The sequence below is a fragment of the Catharus ustulatus genome, chromosome 4 (genome assembly GCF_009819885.2).
Source record: "Catharus ustulatus isolate bCatUst1 chromosome 4, bCatUst1.pri.v2, whole genome shotgun sequence".
NCBI lineage: Eukaryota > Metazoa > Chordata > Aves > Passeriformes > Turdidae > Catharus > Catharus ustulatus.
Genome location: NC_046224.1, coordinates 507,283 through 529,958, shown reverse-complemented (window position 1 = coordinate 529,958; position 22,676 = coordinate 507,283). Strand labels below are relative to the sequence as shown.

General features: G+C 57.6%; 1 protein-coding gene across 1 annotated transcript in view; it reads right to left on the bottom strand.

Moving 5' to 3' along the window:
• PPP6R2 (protein phosphatase 6 regulatory subunit 2) overlaps positions 1-22,676 on the bottom strand; it is a 74,756-nt gene that overhangs the window by 32,591 nt on the left and 19,489 nt on the right. The window contains 6 exon segments of the mRNA XM_033058704.2: positions 154-219; positions 2,252-2,389; positions 4,351-4,472; positions 4,475-4,536; positions 10,302-10,542; positions 18,884-19,016. Coding sequence (XP_032914595.1) covers positions 154-219; positions 2,252-2,389; positions 4,351-4,472; positions 4,475-4,536; positions 10,302-10,528 — 615 coding nt within the window. The 5' untranslated portion in view covers positions 10,529-10,542; positions 18,884-19,016.

Sequence of the window (22,676 nt, the reverse complement as noted above, 5' to 3'; positions counted from 1 at the left end):
AAAAGCAGATGGAACCACCCCAAAACTGCACATGGTGCTGAACAGAGGATGGGACATCCCAAGGCCATCCCCAGGGGCTCCTCACAGGTCACTGGGACAAGAACAGGAATTTCCAGGAGCCTGCAGCCCAAACCCCAGCCCAGGCCCACTCACATCCTCGTCCTGGCTCGAATGGATCAGCTCCACGAGTCTCTGGATGATCCTGGCTTCATTCAGCCACTGCAGGGAAAGAGCAGGAGAGGAAATCCTGGATGTCCAGGAACTGGAACAGGAGCAGCTCTGCAGGAAGGGGAAGCCTTTCCTTCCCTCTCCTAATCCCATCCCTGAGGCAGGGACAGGCCTGGGTGTGGATGGGGATGGATTTGGATCAGCATGGGTGGGGATGGATCAGCATGGATGGGTTTGGATGAGCATGGATGGGATGGGTCTGGATCAGAATGGATGGGATGGGTTTGGATCAGCATGGATGGGATGGGTTTGGATCAGCAGGGATGGGATGGGTTTGGATCAGATTGGATGGGGATGGGTTTGGATCAGCATGGATGGGATAGATCAGCATGGATGGGATGGGTTTGGATCAGCAGGGATGGGATGGGTTTGGATCAGATTGGATGGGGATGGGTTTGGATCAGCATGGATGGGATAGATCAGCATGGATGGGATGGATCAGCAGGGATGGGGATGGATCAGCATGGATGGGATGGGGATGGATCAGCATGGATGGGATGGGTTTGGATCAGCATGGATGGGTTTGGATCAGCATGGATGGGTTTGGATCAGCAGGGATGGGTTTGGATCAGCATGGATGGGATGGGTTTGGATCAGCAGGGATGGGATGGGTTTGGATCAGATTGGATGGGGATGGGTTTGGATCAGCATGGATGGGATAGATCAGCATGGATGGGATGGGTCTGGATCAGCAGGGATGGGTTTGGATCAGCAGGGATGGGTTTGGATCAGCATGGATGGGGATGGATCAGCATGGATGGGATGGGTCTGGATCAGCATGGATGGGATGGGTTTGGATCAGCATGGATGGGATGGATCTGCAGGGATGGGATGGGTTTGGATCAGCAGGGATGGGATGGGTTTGGATCAGCAGGGATGGGATGGGTTTGGATGCCTCAGTGAGCAGCAGTGACAGAACCCCCCAGGTCCCCCAGCAGCTCCTGCTCTTCCTGCTGCTGACACTCCTGCTGCTCTCCATGCAGACCCTTCCCCAGTTCCCTTTCCAGCCCAGGCTACCCAGGAATGTCCCTCCAAAGGCTCCACTGCTCCCTCCCAGCCCCAGCTGCAGGCTCTGCCCCTCATCTCCACCCATGTCCATTCACATCCCACTCCTGCTCCAGGGAAACTGCTGGATGTGTGACACCCCCCAAACTCATCCCAACAATTCCAAACATTTCCAAACTTGGCTGCCTGGAGAATGACAAACTCCCATTACAAGGAAAAACATTTCCAGGGATGGGTCTGGAGCCCCTCAGTTCCCAGGGATCCAGGCTGGGAGAGCTGGGGGTGCTCCCTGGACAGGAACAGGATCCAGGGAGGGCTCAGAGCCCTGCCAGGGCCTGCAGGGGCTCCAGGAGAGCTGAGAGGGACTGGGGACAAGGATGAAGGGACAGCACACAGGGAATGGCTCCCACTGCCACAGGGCAGGGCTGGCTGGGATCCTGGGCAGCAATTCCTGCCTGGGCTGCAATTGCCAGAGCAGCTGTGGCTGCCCCTGGATCCCTGGCAGTGGCCAAGGCCAGGCTGGGCACTGGGGCTGGGAGCAGCTGGGCCACTGGGAGGGGTCCCTGCCATGCCAGGGGTGGCACTCCAGGGTGTCTCTAACCCAAGCCATTCCAGGATTCCTTGACTCTTGATAAGGAATTGCCCTAATCACTGTCCCAATCAATGTCTGAATTTCTGAACACTGGCAAGAGCACAGATTCCCTTTCTCCAAGCTCTCCATGAGAGGCTGCTCCATGGAAACGTGAGTGGGAACCCCTCTGCTGCCAGGAGTGACCCAGGCCTGCCCTGGAGCCACAGCCTGGCTGAGGGACCCAGCCCTGGGCCAGGAGCTGCCAGAGGGGTGGGTGTGCTGCTGGGATGGACACCCAGAGCCCCTGGGGCAGGCAGGGTGGGAAGGGAAGGGAAGGGAAGGGAAGGGAAGGGAAGGGAAGGAAGGGAAGGGAAGGGAAGGGAAGGAAGGGAAGGGAAGGGAAGGGAAGGGAAGGGAAGGGAAGGGAAGGCTGCAGGGAGCCCTCACGTTGAGCACGTCCTGGCGCAGCGCCGTGGGCTCCACGCAGCTGATGAGGCGCAGCAGCAGGTCCATCATGGCTGAGGTGTCGATGTGCTTTAGCACCAGGCTCAGGAACTTGTCCTTTTTCCTCAGAAACGAGATCACCTGTGCAAACAGGAGCCTGCATCAGCCAGCAGTGGGGGACACAACTTCTCACAGCTCACTCACAAATTCCCTGTAACTGTCCCAAACTCTCTCACAGCTCCCTCACAATTCCCTCACAAATCCCCCATAACTGTCCCAAACTCTCACAATTCCCTCACAAATCCCCCATAACTGTCCCAAACTCCCTCACAAACTCCCCATAACTGTCCCAAACTCTCACAATTCCCTCACAAATCCCCCATAACTGTCCCAAACTCCCTCTCAGCTCCCAGAGCTTCTCCTCTGTGTCTCAGCCACCGACCTTGGGTTGGGAACTCTCCAGGAAACAAAGGAATAATTCTTATTCCAAGGCAACACCAAATCACATCTTTTCAGCCAACTTTTCTCCCCTCTGTGCCACACAGAAACCCAAGGCCATGGAAATAAGTGAAGCTGGAGAATTCTCCTTTCCTCTCAAGCATTTAAAACCCCGTGTTTATTGGGATGTGGGTATTCCTGAATCCCTGCTCAGCCCATGCTCAGCACCCCTTCCAGAGGAGGGATGATGGATTGGGGTGACTCTGATGATCCCCAAAAGGCTGTGGTGAGAGGTGCAGCTTTAGCTGCGCCATACCCTGGGATGTCCCAACCCAGAACTCTGAACAGTCCCTGAGCAATTCCCAAACCTCCCACAGCCCCCTGCACCTCTGACCCAAACCCCAGTGCAGGGACACCAGGAGCTCCCAGGGCCACAGCAGAGGGATATCCCAACCCAGAACTCTGGGACAGTCCCTGAGCAATTCCCAAACCTGCCACAGCCCTTGTTCCACCTCTGACCCAAACCCCAGTGCAGGGACACCAGGAGCCTCCAAGAGCCAGCAGAGGGATATCCCAACTCAGAACTCTGAACAGTCTGTCCCTGAGCAATTCCCAAACCTCCCACAGCCCCCACTGCACCTCTGACCTTAAACCCCAGTGCAGGGACACCAGGAGCTCCAGGGACACAGCAGAGGGATATCCCAACCCCGAACTCTGAAACTCTGTCCCTGAGCAATTCCCAAACTTCACACAGCCTCTGTTCCACCTCTGACCTTAAACCCCAGCACAGGGACACCAGGAGCTCCCGAGGACACAGCAGAGGGATATCCCAACTCTGGAACTCTGTCCCTGAGCAATTCCCAAACCTCCCATAGCCTCTGCTCCACCTCTGACCCAAACCCCAGCACAGGGACACCAGGAGCTCCCAGGGCCACAGCAGAGAGATATCCCAACCCAGAACTCTGGAACTCTGTCCTTGAGGAATTCCCAAACGTCCCACAGCCCCCACTGCACCTCTGACCTAAACCCCAGCAGCTCCCAGGGCCACAGCAGAGGGTATCCCAACTCTGGAACAGTCCCTGAGCAATTCCCAAACCTCCCACAGCCTCCATTCCTCCTCTGACCCAAACCCCAGGAGCTCCCAGGACCACAGCAGAGGGATCTCCCAACCCAGAACTCTGAACAGTCTGTCCCTGAGCAATTCCCAAACCTCCCACAGCCTCTGTTCCACCTCTGACCCAAACCCCAGCAGCTCCCAGGCCCAGCAGAGGGATCTCCCAACCCAGAACTCTGAACAGTCTCTGAGCAATTCCCAAACCTCCCACAGGCCCCACTGCACCTCTGACCCTAAACCCCAGGGCAGGAGCACCAGCAGCTCCCAGGGCCACAGCAGAGGGATATCCCAACCCAGAACTCTGGGACAGTCCCTGAGGAATTCCCAAACCTCCCACAGCCCCACTGCACCTCTGACCTAAACCCCAGCACAGGGACACCAGCAGCTCCCAGGCCCACAGCAGAGGGATATCCCAACCCAGAACTCTGGAACAGTCCCTGAGCAATTCCCAAACCTCCCACAGCCTCTGTTCCTCCTCTGACCCAAACCCCAGGAGCTCCCAGGCCCAGCAGGCAGTGCCAGGGCTGGTGCCAGGCACAGCCATCCCCACCTGCTCTGTTTTGCGTGCAATGAGGTTGCCGATGGTCTTGCTGAAGAAGCTGGCCAGGAGGGGGTTCAGGGGGGGCTCGTGCTCCAGGAACTCGTAGAGGATGTTGAGCAGGGCCTCGTCCCGCCCAGCTTGTCGTTGATCTGCGGCACGTCCGAGGTGAGCAGCTCGCAGGCCGTGTTGGGGTACCTGCAGGGAGGGACAGGGGTGTGAGGGGACAGGGGCACACCTGGGCACAGTTGGGCACAGCTGGGCTCTGCACACCTGTCCTGTGCACACCTGGGCACTGCACACCTGTGCTGTGCCGTGTTGGGGTACCTGCAGGGAGGGAGAGTGGTGTGAGGGGACAGGGGGCACAGCTGGGCTCTGCACACTGCACACCTGGGCACAGCTGTGCTCTACACCTGTCCTGTGCCGTGTTGGGGTACCTGCAGGGAGGGACAGGGGTGTGAGGGGTGACAGGGGACACACCTGTCCTGTGCTGGGCACACCTGTGCTCTACACCTGTCCTGTGCTGTGTTGGGGTACCTGCAGGGAGGGACAGGGGTGTGAGGGGGGACAGGGACTGCACAGCTGGGCACAGCTGGGCTCTGCACACCTGTCCTGTGCACACCTCCCTGTGCACACCCGGGCACAGCTGTGCTCTGCACCTGTCCTGTGCACATTTGTCCTGTGCATACCTGTGCACACCTGTCCTGTGCACACTGCACACCTGTCCCCTGCACACCTGTCCTGTGCACACCTGTCCTGCACACACCTGTCCTGCACACACTGCACACCTGTCCTGTGCACACCTGTCCTGTGCACACTGCACACCTGTCCTGTGCACACCTGTCCTGTACACACCTGTCCTGTACACACCTGTCCTGTGCACACCTGTCCTGTGCACACTGCACACCTGCCCTGCACACACCTGTCCTGCACACACCTGTCCTGTGCACACCTGTCCTGTGCACACTGCACACCTGTCCTGTGCACACCTGTCCTGCACACACCTGTCCTGTGCCACCTGTCCTGCACACCTGTCCTGTACACACCTCCTGTGCACACCTGTCCTGTGCACATCTGTCCTGTACACACCTGTCCTGTACACACCTGCCCTGTGCACACCTGTCCTGTGCACACCTGTCCTGCACACACCTGTCCTGTACACACCTGTCCTGTACACACCTGTCCCGTGCACACCTGTCCTGTACACACCTGCCCTGTGCACACCTGTCCTGTACACACCTGTGCACACCTGTCCTGTGCACACCTGTGCACACCTGTCCTGTACACACCTGTCCCGTGCACACCTGTCCTGTACACACCTGTCCTGTGCACACCTGTCCTGTACACACCTGTCCTGTGCACACCTGTCCTGTGCACACCTGTCCTGCACACACCTGTCCTGTACACACCTGTCCCCTGCACACACCTGTCCTGTACACACCTGTCCTCTGCACACCTGTCCTCTGCACACCTGTCCTGTGCACACCTGTCCTGCACACCTGTCCTGTGCACACCTGTCCTGCACACCTGTCCTGTGCAGACCTGTCCTGTGCACACCTGTCCCATACACACCTGTCCTGCGCACACCTGTCCTGTGCACACCTGTCCTGTCCACACCTGTCCTGTGCACACCTGTCCTGCGCACACCTGTGCTCTGCACACCTGTCCCCTGCACACCTGTCCTGTGCACACCTGTCCCGTGCACACCTGTCCTGTGCACACCTGTCCTGTACACACCTGTCCCGTGCACACCTGTCCTGTGCACACCTGTACACACCTGTCCTGTACACACCTGTGCACACCTGTCCTGCACACCTGTCCTGCACACACCTGTCCTGTGCACACCTGTCCTGCACACACCTGTCCTGCACACACCTGTCCTGTGCACACCTGTCCTGTGCACACCTGTCCTGTGCACACCTGTCCTGCACACACCTGTCCTGTGCACACCTGTCCTGCGCACACCTGTCCTGTACACACCTGTCCCGTACACACCTGTCCTGTACACCTGCCCTGTACACAACTGTCCCCTGCACACCTGTCCTGTGCACACCTGTCCCATGCACACCTGTCCCCTGCACACCTGTCCCCTGCACACCTGTCCTGTGCACACCTGTCCTGCACACCTGTCCTGTGCACACCTGTCCTGTGCACACTCGTGCTCTGCACACCTGTCCTGTGCACACCTCCCTGTGCACACCTGGGTACAGCTGTGTTGTGCATACCTGTGCTCTGCACACCTGGGCACACCTGTGCTCTGCACCTGTCCTGTGCACATTTGTCCTGTGCACACCTGTCCTGTGCACACCTGTGCACACCTGTCCTGCACACCTGTCCCGTACACACCTGTCCCATACACACCTGTCCTGTACACACCTGTCCCGTACACATCTGTCCTGTACACACCTGTCCCGTACACACCTGTCCCGTACACACCTGTCCTGTACACATCTGTCCTGTACACACCTGTCCTGTGCACACCCGTCCTGTGCACACCTGTCCTGCACACACCTGTCCTGTGCACCCCCAGGGCAGTCAGGAGCTCTGACCCTTTCCCTGACCCCTCCCTTCCCCAGCAGCCTCCCCTGCTCCTGCCCTTCCAGCCCTGAAGCTCCAAAATCCCCTCAGGCCCCGCTGCTCTGTCCCGGGAGCTGAGGCTGAGGATGTCACTGCCACCAGCCCAAAGGGACACCAGGACTCATTTCCTTCTTCCCTGGCTCATTCCATGCAAAAAGCACCTACAATTCCTAAAGGTCTGTGTGTACCTCCCTGGGACACACACCCATGGCTGTGGGAGCAATGGGAGCTGCCCCTGTCCCAGCAGGTTCTGCTCCTGCAGCTCCCAGAGCTCTGATCCAACCCCTCACATTCCCATTCTGGCAGCACATCCCAGCCCTGGAGGTTCCAGGCTCAGGGAATTCCAGCCCCTCACCATTCCCATTCTGGCAGCACATCCCAGCCCTGGAGGTTCCAGGTTCAGGGAATTCCAGCCCCTCACCATTCCCATTCTGGCAGCACATCCCAGCCCTGGAGGGTCCAGGCTCAGGGAATTCCAACCCTCACCATTCCCATTCTGGCAGCACATCCCAGCCCTGGAGGTTCCAGGCTGCAGGAATTCCAATCCCTCACTGTTCCCATTCTGGCAGCACATCCAGCCCTGGAGGTTCCAGGCTCAGAATTCCAGCCCTCACTGTTCCACTCTGGCAGCACCCCGCCCTGGAGGTTCCAGGCTCAGGGAATTCCACCCCTGGAAGCTGAGCCTCCCTCACCCCTGTGCTCAGCAGCTCATGGGCAGATCCAAATTCACACTCTGCTTCTGCTCCAGCCTCTTCAGGGTTTCATTCCCCAGGTTCTGCTGGGATGGGGATTTACAGGAGACTTTTCCTCTCTGCAGTTTCTCCTCTGCACTTCAGGAACCTCCAAGGCTGTTTTCACAGCCCTTGCATGATCCCTGTCCACACACCCTGAGCCCCAGAACCTCCCAAAGCCATCGAGTTTCTCCCTGTTCAACTTCACAAACTTTCATAACTTTCCTGAAGAGCCAAGAGTGGGATTCCATCTGCATTTACACAAGTCCACTCTTCCTGCTCAGCCTTTATTATCCCAAAAGCTTCCCTGGTTTCTAAGGAGCCTCTCCAGGTTTTGGAGATGCTCCTGGGCCTGCTCTGCCTGGGATTCCCAAATCCTGCCAGGAAAATCTTGCATGAACATCAGCCCTCATGTCCCAGCAGGAATTCCCTTCTTAAACCTCTGTCCTTGTCCCCCCTTCCCTCAATCTTCACCTGTTTGGTCACAGTCAGGGAATCCTGGGGTGGTTTGGGATAGAAGGGACCCCAAATCCCCCCAGTGCCCCCCTGCCATGGCAGGGACCCCTCCCATGGCCCAGCTGCTCCCAGCCCCAGTGCCCAGCCTGGCCTTGGCCACTGCCAGGGATCCAGGGGCAGCCACTGCTCTGGCAATTGCAGCCCAGGCAGGAATTGCTGCCCAGGATCCCAGCAGCCCTGCCCGTGGCACTGGGAGCCATTCCCTGTGTGCTGTCCCTCCAGCCTTGTCCCCAGTCCCTCAGCTCTCCTGGAGCCCCTGCAGGCCCTGGCAGGGCTCTGAGCTCTCCCTGGATCCTGTTCCTGTCCAGGGAGCACCCCCAGCTCTCCCAGCCTGGATCCCTGGGGCTCCTCTGGGCTCTCCAGCAGCTCCAGGTGCTGCTGCTGTGTCCCCAGGCTGGGACAGCTCTCCCAAATTCACCCTTGCACAGCAGCCACAGGACATTCCAAGTTACCACCCCACATATTCCAGGCATTCCCTGGGCATGCCACCTCACCCCATTATCACCCTTTCCCAAAACCTGAACCTGGCATTTCTGTGGCTTTCCACAACCCCAGGCTGATCCATTCCCACCAGGAAAAACCTGCCAGCTTTATTTATTTATAGTCAGAGCAGCTTTTATTTTTACATAAACTTCACAAAGGCAAACAAACTCCCCAACCCAAATGTCAATATTTTTGAGTATACACTGGGTTAAAAAAGCATAAACACCACTCTGGTGAGAAGCAAACCCTGTGAGGAGCTCAGGTCTGAGCAGAGGCAGGGCCTGCCTGGAGCTGGGATCCCTGAAATCAGCAGGATCTGGATGTGCAGCACAAAATATCCCAGATTTTATTCATTTTCCAGCTCACTTTGTTCTGTGGGATTGGAAACCCACTGACTTCAGAGATCTCTACCTCTTGTGCTTCCCTTTCCTATAAAACTTATCAAGGAGCTTTGGATTTTGAGGGAACAGCAAGATAAGATTTTCTGGAGACATCATTTGAGACAGGATTTTCTTTTGGACACTACTTGAGATTTGATTACTTGAGCATTACTTGAGCTATGTTTTTATGGAGACATTATTTGAAATGGGTTTTTTGGGTTTTTTTGGGGACCAACTCAATGTTAAACCATCAAACCAAAGCAACAACTGCTGACAATTCCCTCCAAGATCCCCATGCTCCAAGCCTGCTGTGCAGCCCTGCAGGGTGCAGAGCCCAGGGCAGTGTGTTTCTGCAGCCCTGCAGGGTGCAGAGCCCAGGGCAGTGTGTTTCTGCAGCCTGCAGGGTGTATCTGCAGCCCCAGGGTCCCTGGTACAGCCCTGCAGTGTGTTTCTGCAGCCCTGCAGTGTGTATCTGCAGCCCCAGGGCAGTGTGTGTCTGCAGCCCCAGGGCAGGGTGTGTCTGCAGCCCCAGGGCAGGGTGTGTCTGCAGCCCTGCAGTGTGTATCTGCAGCCAGGATCCCAGTGCAGCCCTGCAGTGTGTGTCTGCAGCCCCAGGGTCACTGTGCAGCCCTGCAGGGTGTTTCTGCAGCCCCAGGATCCCAGTACAGCCCTGCAGTGTGTATCTGCAGCCCCAGGGTCGCTGTGCAGCCTGCAGGTGTTTCTGCAGCCCCAGGATCCCAGTGCAGCCCTGCAGGGTGTATCTGCAGCCCCAGGGCAGTGTGTTTCTGCAGCCCTGCAGTGTGTATCTGCAGCCCCAGGGTCACTGTACAGCCCTGCAGTGTGTATCTGCAGCCCAGGATCCCAGTACAGCCCTGCAGTGTGTATCTGCAGCCCTGCAGTGTGTTTCTGCAGCCCCAGGGCCCCAGTGCAGCCCTGCAGTGTGTGTCTGCAGTCCCAGGGTGAGGAGCCCAGGGCAGTGTGTTTCTGCAGCCCCAGGGCCCCAGTGCAGCCCTGCAGGGTGTTTCTGCAGCCCCAGGGCCCCAGTGCAGCCCTGCAGTGTGTTTCTGCAGCCCCAGGGTCACTGTGCAGCCCTGCAGTGTGTTTCTGCAGCCCCAGGCCCCAGTGCAGCCCTGCAGTGTGTTTCTGCAGCCCCAGGGCCCCAGTGCAGCCCTGCAGGGTGTTTCTGCAGCCCAGGGCCCCAGTGCAGCCCTGCAGTGTGTTTCTGCAGCCCCAGGGCCCCAGTGCAGCCCCAGGGCAGCAGGGAGCCAATACCTACTTGAATCGGACCTTCTCGTCCATGTCCACGGGGGGCTCGTGGGTGATGAGGGTGACCAGCTGCTCCATGCACTGCTGTTGGCACAGGAAGTCCAGCAGGCGCCGGTTCTGGGCCTTGCATTCCTGCAGGACGTCATCCTCGTCCATCAGCTCCTCCAGGGTCACATCCTCCTTGTCCAGCAGCTTGTCCACGTGCGACGTCGTGTTCAGATCGAACTTCCAGAACATGGTGATGGGACTGCCTGGGGGGAGAGACTGCTCAGTGCTCACAGCTCACAGCTCACAGCCACTGCTCACAGCCAGCACTGCACTGCCTGGGGGGAGAGACTGTTTCAGTGCTCAGAGCTCACAGCTCAGATCCACTGCTCACAGCTCACTGCTCACAGCCAGCACTGCACTGCCTGGGGGGAGAGACTGTTCAGTGCTCAGAGCTCACAGCCACTGCTCACAGCTCAGATCCACAGCTCACTGCTCACTGCTCACAGCCAGCACTGCACTGCCTGGGGGGAGAGACTGTTCAGTGCTCACAGCTCATTCCTCACAGCCACTGCTCAGTGCTCACAGCCAGCACTGCTCACTGCTCACTGCTAGCACTGCACTGCCTGGGGAGGAGAGACTGTTCAGTGCTCACAGCTCATTCCTCACAGCCAGCACTGCTCACTGCTCACAGCCAGCACTGCACTGCCTGGGGGGAGAGACTGTTCAGTGCTCACAGCTCACTGTTCACAGCCACTGTTCAGTGCTCACAGCTCATATCCACAGCTCACTGCTCATTGTTCACAGCCACTGCTCACTGCTCACTGCACTGCCTGGGGAGAGAGACTGTTCAGTGCTCACAGCTCACTGTTCACAGCCACTGTTCAGTGCTCACAGCTCAGATCCACAGCTCACTGCTCACTGTTCACTGCCAGCACTGCACTGCCTGGGGAGGAGAGACTGTTCAGTGCTCAGTGCTCATAGCCACTGCTCACTGCTCACTGCTAGCACTGCACTGCCTGGGAGGAGAGACTGTTCAGTGCTCAAAGCTCACAGCCACTGCTCACAGCCATTGCTCACTGCTCACAGCCACTGCTCACAGCTTTACAGCTCACAGCCACTGCTCACTGCTCACAGCTCACAGCCACTGCTCACTGCTCACAGCTCACAGCCACTGCTCACTGCTCACAGCCACTGCTCACAGCCAGCACTGCACTGCACTTTGAATCCCCCATTTCCATCCACTCCTACCCCACCCCTTCTTTGCCCTTTTATCCCAATTTTTCTCTGTGTAGATTCTATTAATGATGATTTTCCACTCTGCTTTCCTAACACCTGGAGTTTTGGAAAAGCTGTGAGTTACACCAAAACAGTCAGATCACTCTGAGGAGACTCTTCCAGGGCTCTTCCTTTGCTTTACATTTCCTCTTCCAATTCTGCCCTTCACCATCTCAGCTCAGCTCCTCAACAACCCTTCACAGCCCTGCTCTGGCCACGGTACCGGGTCATGGAATCAGGGAATCCTGGGGTGGTTTGGGGAGAAGGGACCCCAGAGCCCCTCCAGGGACCCCTCCCAGTGGCCCAGCTGCTCCCAGCCCCAGTGCCCAGCCTGGCCTTGGCCACTGCCAGGGATCCAGGGGCAGCCACAGCTGCTCTGGCAATTGCAGCCCAGGCAGGAATTGCTGCCCAGGATCCCAGCCAGCCCTGCCCTGTGGCACTGGGAGCCATTCCCTGTGTGCTGTCCCTCCAGCCTTGTCCCCAGTCCCTCTCAGCTCTCCTGGAGCCCCTGCAGGCTGTCCCTGCCCAGGGACACAGGTGACACAGGTGCCACAGCTGCCCCCAGAGCCATCCTGGGCAGTGCCAGCCCTCTCCCACACTGCACACACAGTCCCTGGCTGAGCTGTGTCCCTGTGCCACATTCCCAGCTGATCCTGCAGCACCATGTGATCCCTCTGAGGATCACGAGGCTGTTTCTACCCTAACCCACATCCCCATTTCTGCACACACAACTCTCTCCATCCATTCCTTGGGCTTTTCCAGTATCCAAAATTGTCCCTGTGCCTGATCCCCCACCAGTCCCACTCTGCATCACCTCAGACACAGGACAGCCTGGACACTGTCCTCTTAAAAACCCATTTTCCCTTCAGGAATGACACTGAGGGGCTCTGCCTTCCAGTCACCAGAGCAGGATGAAGAGCCCAATTTTCTCCTTAGGTTTTAAATCTCTTGGTCCCTCATGATGCAACTTCCACACTGAAGCTCCAAGTGAAGCATTCACAAAATCAGGACATGGAACAGGGGGAAAACTGAGGGGTTTTTTTACACGTCAGGATTTTCCTGCCCAGAATCCTGGGGGCAGCTCTGGAGAGCCCTGCAGGGAATGGAGCTGGGCAGGGAATGGAGCTGGGGAGGGCTGGGGGAGCTGGGGAGGGACTGGGGAAGGACTGGGGAGGGGCTGGGGGAGATGGGGAGGGTCTGGGGGAGCTGGGGAAGGGCTGGGGGAGCTGGGGAGGGGCTGGGGGAGCTGGGGAGGGGCTGGGGGAGCTGGGGAGGGGCTGAGGGAGCTGGGGAGGGGCTCAGCCTGGAGAAAAGGAGGCTCAGGGGGCCCTTGTGGCTCTGCACAAGTCCCTGCCAGGAGGGGACACCGGGGGGATTTGGGATCTGCTCCAGGGACAGGGACAGGAGCAGAGGGAACAGCTCAGGCTGGGCAGGGAGGGCAGGGTGGGCACAGCAGGAATTTCCCCATGGAAAGGGGGCTCAGGGATTGGAGGGGTGGATCCCCAGCCCTGGAGGTGTCCCAGGAATTCCTGGAGGTGGCACTGAGGGCTCTGGGCTGGGGACAAGCTGGGACTGGGCTTTTCCAGCCCCAGGGATTTTGGGATGCTGGGATTTCAGCACTGAATTTCAGAGCTGGAGCAGCCATCTGAATGTTCAACCTACGTGACACAGCAGTGGCAGCGCTGCTGGGCTCGCTGTGTTCCTCACAAACTGTTCTTTGGGTATTTTTAACCATCTCTGCTTGGTTATAAATTCACCCAGGGAAAATCTGGCACCAAAGGCCTTCAGTGAAGGAGGTTTGGGGCTCAGTCACCCAAATGCAGAAATTCCCTCCTCTGGTGTGCAATGCACACAGGATTCTCCCCCTCCCAACTGACACCCATTGTAATCCTGGCAATCCCACAGCTCTGCTGGACTTTTCATGCATCTCTAGGAAAAGCAATTCCTGATCTTCCCTGGAGGGTGGGGAGGGGCTGGAATGGAACTGCCAGAGCAGCTGTGGCTGCCCCTGGATCCCTGGCAGTGGCCAAGGCCAGGCTGGGCACTGGGGCTGGCACAGTGGGAGGGGTCCCTGCCATGCCAGGGGGGCACTGGGGGGCTCTGGGGTCCCTTCCCACCCAAACCATGCCAGGATTCCCTGGTTCCATGGGATCTGCCACTTCTCCCATCTCAGCACTTTGATTTAGGTCACTTTTGCCACCAGTAAAGCAGAGATGATTTCCCTTTTTCAGGGGGACTCTCAAAGCCCTTCCCAGCTGCTGCTTTTATTTCTGGGGTATCCAAGGAGAGCAGAGCCCAGGAGATGCTGCAGCCAAGGAGAGCCCAGGTCTGGGACAGCTCATTAACAACAGCAATTAAACATCCCCAGGCTGGGCACCACAGGCTCAGGTTTGTGTAGCTGTGTCTTTGGGCCCAGCTGGATTGAATTCCCCTGTCCCAGCCCATGGCTGAACTGCTATCACTGACAGGAGCAGTGTTGGGCTGTTTGAATGTTTGGGACAGTGCAGGAGATTTTTAATCTCCCTGTTGCAACACAGAATTCCCAGACAAACAAACCCTGCCTCCTCAGGGCTGGGGATATTCAATTCCCTGCCAACAAAATTCCAGCTAAGTTTATAAAAAGTTCCAGTTTGTTGTTAAATACCCCAAACAAACAACCCCTTCTGCCACCTCTGCTCTGTTCAGCTCTTCTTCTCCATCTGCCCTGGAACTGGGGGGAGAGGGAATATTCTATTCTATTCTATTCTATTCTATTCTATTCTATTCTATTCTATTCTATTCTATTCTATTCTATTCTATTCTATTCTATTCTATTCTATTCTATTCTATTCTATTCTATTCCATTCCATTAATTTTCTATGTTCTTTTATTTTATTTATTTTTATTTCATTTCATTTTCCACCCTCCCCAGAGCTGTGTCCTGCTCCTGCCCCAGAGCTGCTCATTTGCATAAAGGACAAAATCAATGTTTTACACAACAAGGAGTTCCTGGCTGGCAATTCCAGTGGGGAATTTGTCCATTTATTGTTTATTTTCATGGTTGATGTCACAGCCTCCTGCTGCTGGCAGCCCCCAATGGCAGCTTTTGGGAACTGCAGTGGGAACAGCAGGGAAGGGACCTGGGGACAGGGACAGTGCCAGGGCCACCCTCAGGGCCAGGGTCACTCACAGAGCCAGGGTCACCCTCAGGGCCAGGGTCACTCCCAGGGCCAGGGTCACTCACAGGGTCACCCTCAGGGCCAGGGTCACCCTCAGGGTCACTCACACTGCCAGGGTCACCCTCAGGGTCACTCACAGGGCCAGGGTCACTCACAGGGTCACCCTCAGGGCCAGGGTCACCCTCAGGGCCAGGGTCACTCACACAGCCAGGGTCACCCTCAGGGCCAGGGTCACCCTCAGGGTCACTCACAGGGCCAGGGTCACCCTCAGGGCCAGGGTCACTCTCAGGGCCAGGGTCACTCACAGGGCCAGGGTCACTCACAGGGCCAGGGTCACTCACAGGGCCGGGGTCACTCACAGGGCCGGGGTCACTCACAGGGCCGGGGTCACTCACAGGGCCAGGGTCACTCACAGGGCCAGGGTCACTCACAGAGCCAGGGTCACTCACAGGGCCAGGGTCACTCACAGGGCCAGGGTCACTCACAGGGCCAGGGTCACTCACAGGGCCAGGGTCACCCTCAGGGCCAGGGTCACCCACACGGCCAGGGTCACTCACAGGGCCAGGGTCACTCTCAGGGCCAGAGTCACTCACAGGGCCAGGGTCACTCACAGGGCCAGGGTCACTCACAGGGCCAGGGTCACCCTCAGTGCCAGGGTCACTCACAGGGCCAGGGTCACCCTCAGTGCCAGGGTCACTCACAGTGCCAGGGTCACTCACAGGGCCAGGGTCACTCACAGAGCCAGGGTCACTCACAGGGCCAGGGTCACTCACAGGGCCAGGGTCACTCACACAGCCAGGGTCACTCACACAGCCAGGGTCACCCTCAGGTGCCTTTTCCAGCCCGCCAGTCCCACAGCTCCAGCAGTACCCAGGCCCTGGGCTGCTGTCATTTGTCATTTCTCCCTGGGCTGCTGTCATTTGTCATTTCTCCCTGGGCTGCTGTCACTTCTGTCATTTTTCCCTGGGCTATTCCCAGCCAGGTCTGTGTCACCAAGGGCAAACACCCACAGCATTTTCCAACCTTTCCCAAATGCTCTCCCCACTCCAACACCAGGAAAAGTGATATGGAGGGGCAGGAACCCCCAGGCAACTCCTCCTGGAAAGCAGCACAGAATTCCCAGCATTTACTGAAGTTTCAGACCATCCCTGCTAAAATAAACACTGCATGTTTTCACCAGGTGGGAGCATGTGAAGTGCTGAGGGAAGGACATTCCCCAGAGAGTTCTGGGACCCTCCTGCCCTCCCAGTACCAGCCAGTACAAAATCCCAAAGCCAAGCCCAGCTCCAGCAGCTCTGGCCCAGCTGAACAGGTCCCAGTTCCATCCAGGGTGGATTTTACCTGGGACAGACACAGATTCCTGATGGGAATTTCAAGCTTGTTGTTTTTTTTTTTGCCAAGTTTTAATACAAAATCTCCCCTATTTCCTCCATAAGAATAAATAATTTTAAGCTTTGCTACACAAAGCAACAAAAAATACCCCAAAACGTAGAGGATTCCCTCCAATTCCCATAGGAAGACGTCTGGAGCACACCAGGAGCACAATCCATCCCAGAGCTCTCCCCTTCCATCCCAGTTATCCAGGGACAGTTATCCCAAATCTCACTTTACTGAACCTGCTGAACATGAAGCCCCAGATCAGCTTTTCCAGCAAACTGCTCCACCACTGGAAAATCCAGCTGGAAATCACAGATGGCTCAGCTGAATTCCCACTGGAGCCTTGGGCATGGAATTCCCAAACAGCTTTGGAGCAAAACTCCCTCCCTTTGGTGAGCCAGCAGCAGGAGGAAAGGTAGGAAATGAATCAACACAAATCAGAAATAGGAAAAGGCACTGGCAGATCCCAAAGCAGGCCCAGTGCATTTGGGAGTGATCCCAGAAGGAAGAGAACAGCAAGGACACAAAATTAATTAGGCTGGGCCTACCAAAGCTGTCCCAAGGACCAGGCTGCTCCCAGCCCCATCATTCAGGGACATTGCAGGGATCCAGGGGCAGCCACAGCTGCTCTGGCACTTCCAGCCCAGCAGGAATTCCCTCCCAAAATCCCACCTAGCCATTCCAATCTGGGCATCTTGAACTCATCACCATGGGAGAACTTGTTTTACATAAATCTCTCCCTTGGGAGCATTAGTGAAGCTTTTCCCAGCTGAATTCCCAACAGGAAAATGCCCAAGCCAGCCCAGGGAAGGATCCAGCTGTGGCCCTGGGGAGGATCCAGCTGTGGCCCAGGGAAGGATCCAGCTGTGGCCCTGTGGCCCTGGGAAGGATCCAGCTGTGGCCCTGGGAAGGATCCAGTTGTGGCTCTGGAAGGATCCAGCTGTGGCCCAGGGAAGGATCCAGTTGTGGCCCTGGGAAGGATCCAGCTGTGGCCCAGGGAAGGATCCAGCTGTGGCCCAGGGAAGGATCCAGCTGTGGCCCTGGGAAGGATCCAGCTGTGGCCCTGGGAAGGATCCAGCTGCTCCCACAGCTCCAGGGAATGCCAGGGCAGGGAATCCCAATGGAATCAGAGCTGCAGGGAAGGGCAGCTCCTGCTGTGTGCCCTGAGCTGCTCTGCTGGATGCTTCCCACTGCTCCCTGGGGAGATCCCAGCCTGTTCCTTTCCCTGCCCCAGGAGATCCCAGCCTGTTCCCTTTCCCTGCCCCAGGAGATCCCAGCCTGTTCCTTTCCCTGCCCCAGGAGATCCCAGCCTGTTCCTTTCCCTGCCCCAGGAGATCCCAGCCTGTTCCTTTCCCTGCCCCAGGAGATCCCAGCCTGTTCCTTTCCCTGCCCCAGGAGATCCCAGCCTGTTCCTTTCCCTGCCCCAGGAGGGAGATCCCAGCCTGTTCCTTTCCCTGCTCCCTGGGGAGATCCCAGCCTGTTCCTTTCCCTGCCCCAGGAGGGAGATCCCAGCCTGTTCCTTTCCCCTGCTCCCTGCACAGATCCCAGCCTGTTCCTTTCCCTGCCCCAGGAGATCCCAGCCTGTTCCTTTCCCTGCCCCAGGAGGGAGATCCCAGCCTGTTCCTTTCCCTGCTCCCTGCACAGATCCCAGCCTGTTCCTTTCCTGCCCCAGGAGGGAGATCCCAGCCTGTTCCTTTCCCTGCCCCAGGAGTTCCCTGCACAGATCCCAGCCTGTTCCTTTCCCTGCCCCAGGAGGGAGATCCCAGCCTGTTCCTTTCCCTGCTCCCTGCACAGATCCCAGCCTGTTCCTTTCCCTGCCCCAGGAGATCCCAGCCTGCTCCTTTCCCTGCCCCAGGAGATCCCAGCCTGTTCCTTTCCCTGCCCCAGGAGATCCCAGCCTGTTCCTTTCCCTGCTCCAGGAGGGAGATCCCAGCCTGTTCCTTTCCCTGCCCCAGGAGCTCCTGCAGGAATTCCCTGGGCACCTCCAGGGCTGGGGATCCACCCCTGCCTGGGCAGCCCTGAGCACCTTTCCATGGGGACAAAGCCAGGCCAGGCTCAAGGATGGCACAGGGACACAGGACTGAGCTCCTCAGCCTGGACTGCACCCCCAGGAACACCCCTGGACACCACAGTTCCCTCTCAGAGGGCTCCAGGTATTAAATATCAGGATCAGTGCCAGGAGCAGCCACCAGAACTGAGCACACAGCTCACAGAGCTCATCCTCATCACTGGGAGTTAATTGGTGCCTTAATGAGGAACTTCACAGGCCCTGGCCAGACCCCCCAGTGCTGGGCTGATCCCTGAGGGGATGTGCCCAGGTGAGACCCCACTGCAGAGCTGTCCCACCCTGGGGACACAGCAGCAGCACCTGGAGCTGCTGGAGAGCCCAGAGGAGCCCCAGGGATCCAGGCTGGGAGAGCTGGGGGTGCTCCCCTGGACAGGAACAGGATCCAGGGAGAGCTCAGAGCCCTGCCAGGGCCTGCAGGGGCTCCAGGAGAGCTGAGAGGGACTGGGGACAAGGCTGGAGGGACAGCACACAGGGAATGGCTCCCAGTGCCACAGGGCAGGGCTGGCTGGGATCCTGGGCAGCAATTCCTGCCTGGGCTGCAATTGCCAGAGCAGCTGTGGCTGCCCCTGGATCCCTGGCAGTGGCCAAGGCCAGGCTGGGCACTGGGGCTGGGAGCAGCTGGGGCACTGGGAGGGGTCCCTGCCATGCCAGGGGGGCACTGGGGGGATTTGGGGTCCCTTCCCACCCAAACCATGCCAAGACAAAAGGACTGGGAGGTGTTCCTACCTTCAGTAGAAGTTTCTTCAAACGTGAAATCTCCTCCACGGACACAGAAACATTTGGGTTACAGTTCCTGGAATAGATCCAGCTTCAGGAAATGGTTTTCATCCAGTGTGAATTCCTTTGCAAGACTCCAAACCTGGAAGAGAATGTTAAAAGTTACCAATAACCAAAGGTACCTGAGGGCTGAATGTTTTTATTTTTTTCCCTAAATGAACTTTGACAGAACCTCCCAGCACAGAGGGAGCTCACAGGGACTGAGAGACCCTGCCAGCCTCACCAGAGGTCACACAGGATCTCCCAGTTATCCCAGTTCCCCCTGCCAGCCATCACACAGGATCTCCCAGTTATCCCAGTTCCCCCCTGCCCAGAATCACACAGGATCTCCCAGTTATCCCAGTTCCCCCTGCCAGCCATCACAGAGGTCACACAGGATCTCCCAGTTATTGCAATGCAATGTTCCTGGGAGTGAATGCATTTCCTCCTGCAGTCAGTGATCACAGCTGGATGGCAGTGAATGCATTTCCTGCAGTCAGTGATCACAGCTGGATGGCAGTGAATGCATTTCCTGCAGTCAGTGATCACAGCTGGATGGCAGTGAATGCATTTCCTGCTGCAGTGATCACAGCTGGATGGCAGTGAGTGAATGCATTTCCTCCTGCAGTCAGTGATCACAGCTGGATGGCAGTGAATGCATTCCTGCTGCAGTCAGTGATCACAGCTGGATGGGAGTGAATGCATTTCCTCCTGCAGTCAGTGATCACAGCTGGATGGCAGTGAATGCATTTCCTGCTGCAGTCAGTGATCACAGCTGGATGGCAGTGAATGCATTTCCTGCTGCAGTCAGTGATCACAGCTGGATGGCAGTGAATGCATTTCCTGCTGCAGTCAGTGATCACAGCTGGATGGCAGTGAATGCATTTCCTGCAGTCAGTGATCACAGCTGGATGGCAGTGAATGCATTTCCTGCTGCAGTCAGTGATCACAGCTGGATGGCAGTGAATGCATTTCCTCCTGCAGTCAGTGATCACAGCTGGATGGCAGTGAATGCATTTCCTGCTGCAGTCAGTGATCACAGCTGGATGGCAGTGAATGCATTTCCTGCTGCAGTCAGTGATCACAGCTGGATGGCAGTGAATGCATTTCCTGCAGTCAGTGATCACAGCTGGATGGCAGTGAATGCATTTCCTGCTGCAGTCAGTGATCACAGCTGGATGGCAGTGAATGCATTTCCTCCTGCAGCCAGTGATCACAGCTGGATGGGAGTGAATGCATTTCCTGCTGCAGTCAGTGATCACAGCTGGATGGCAGTGAATGCATTTCCTGCAGTCAGTGATCACAGCTGGATCACACTCACCCAAACCAGGCACTGAGCTCAGCTACAGCTGCTCAGGTTTAACTCCAAACTGACACCTCCATCCCTGGAGTGTGTGCCCAGAGCCCCTGAGCCTGCCCAGATCCAGAGAGGCTGGAACAGCCCCCCAGAGCCCCTGAGCCTGCCCGGATCCAGAGAGGCTGGAACAGCCCCCCAGAGCCCCTGAGCCAGTCCTGGATCCAGAGAGGCTGGAACAGCCCCCCCAGAGCCCCCAGAGCCCCTGAGCCAGCCCTGGATCCAGAGAGGCTGGAACTGCCCCCCCAGAGCCAGCCCCGGATCCAGAGAGGCTGGAACAGCCCCCCCAGCCCCCCCAGAGCCCCTGAGCCAGCCCTGGATCCAGAGAGGCTGGAACAGCCCCCCCAGCCCAGCTGTGCCTGTCCCCACCTTGTCCCCAGCACAGAGCCTCAGTGCCACCTGCAGGAACTCCCTGAACTCCCTGAACAGCCCCACACCCCATGTCACTGCTGTCACCTCAGCCAGGGCTCCTGTCACTGCTGTGTCACCTCAGCCAGCACTCCCTGTGTGTCACCATCCCATGTCACTGCTCTGTCACCTCAGCCAGCACTCCCTGCCACCATCCCGTGTCACTGCTGTGTCACCATGCCCTGTCACTGCTGTGTCACCACAGCCACCAATCCCATGTCACTGCTGTGTCACCACAGCCACCATCCCATGTCACTGCTGTCACCACATCCAGCACTCCCGATGTGTCACCATCCCATGTACTGTGTATCACCAGAGCCACCACCCCATGTCACTGCTGTGTCACCACAGCCAGAATATCCTGTCACTGCTATGTCACCACAGCCACCACCCCATGTCACTGCCATGTCACCACAGCCAGCACTCCCTGTCACTGCCGTGTCACCACAGCCTGCACTCCCTGTCACTGCTGTGTCACCATGCCCTGTCACTGTCATATCATCACAGCCAGCACTCCCTGTCACTGCTGTGCCACCACACCATGTCACTGCTGTGTCACCAGGACACATCTGGTGGCCAAGGGACACGCCTGGTGACAGCAGCAGTGCTGGCACTGCTCCCCAGTGCCAGGGCAGCCAAACCCTGCTGGGCATTGGGACCTGTGGGCAGCAGGGACAGGGACAGGGACAGAGATGGGACAGGGACAGAGACAGGGACAGAGACAAGGACATGGACAGAGACACAGGGACAGGGACAGAGCAGAGATAGGGACAGAGATGGGACAAGGACAGGAACAGGGACACCTCCCCTTTGGGAAGGAGCCCGAAGAACTCACCTGAGTTCAGTGGGAGTAAAACACAAACTGATCTGCAGCTACTTCCAGCTGGCCCCAAAATCCCAATGACACACAAAAGCTGTGGCTGTCACCAGAAAGACACAGTCCCAAAAATAGGGACAAATCAAAATATCAGCCAAGAGTGTGAGTCCATTTTGTATAAATCAGGGAATCCTGGCATGGTTGGGGTGGGAAGGACCCCAGAGCCCCTCCAGTGCCAGCCCTGCCATGGCAGGGACCCCTCCCAGTGCCCCAGGGTGCCCCAGGGTCCAGCCTGGCCTGGGACACTGCAGGGACAGGGCCAGAGTGTTCAGGGACATGGGGCAGCTGCAGATCCAATGAAGTCAGACTGCAGCTTTTCCACACACCTGTGTGCCAATGCCCTGTGAGCAGAGCCCACCTTCCCCACCTGGCCACACCTTCCCCATCTGGTCACACCTTCCCCACCTGGCCACACCTTCCCCACCTGGTCACACCTTCCCCACCTGGCCACACCTTCCCCACCTGGTCACACCTTCCCCACCTGGTCACACCTTCCCCATCTGGTCACACCTTCCCCACCTGGCCACACCTTCCCCACCTGGTCACACCTTCCCCACCTGGCCACACCTTCCCCACCTGGCCACAGCTGAGGACAGGCAGTGCCAAGGTATTCCACAGCCTTCCCATGGATCCACTCAGGCAAGGAAGGAAAGCTGCTCCTGAGCAGGCAAAAACTCACTGCAAACCCACTGCAAACTTACTGCAAACCCTACAAACCCACTGAAACCCACTGAAAACCCACTGAAAACCCACTGCAAACCCTATAAACCCACTGCAAACCCACTGAAAACCCTACAAACCCACTGCAAACCCACTGCAAACCCCACAAACCCACTGCAAACCCTACAAACCCACTGCCAACCCACTGCCAACCCCTGCAGTGCCTCTGGAAAAGCATTTACACCTTAGCAAGTCATGAACAACTCCTCAATGTATCCCAGCTCCTCTCCTGAGCTCTCCTCAGGGAACTTCCACCTGGGCCAGCCCTGCTGGAGCCCTGCAGGGCCCAGGAGCAGCAGATCCATGGGGATGTTCCTTGGATCACCTGTGCCAGGTGCTCTCTCTGTGTGTGTGACACAGCCCTGCAGGGCCCAGCAGCAGATCCCTGTTCCTGGGGATGTTCC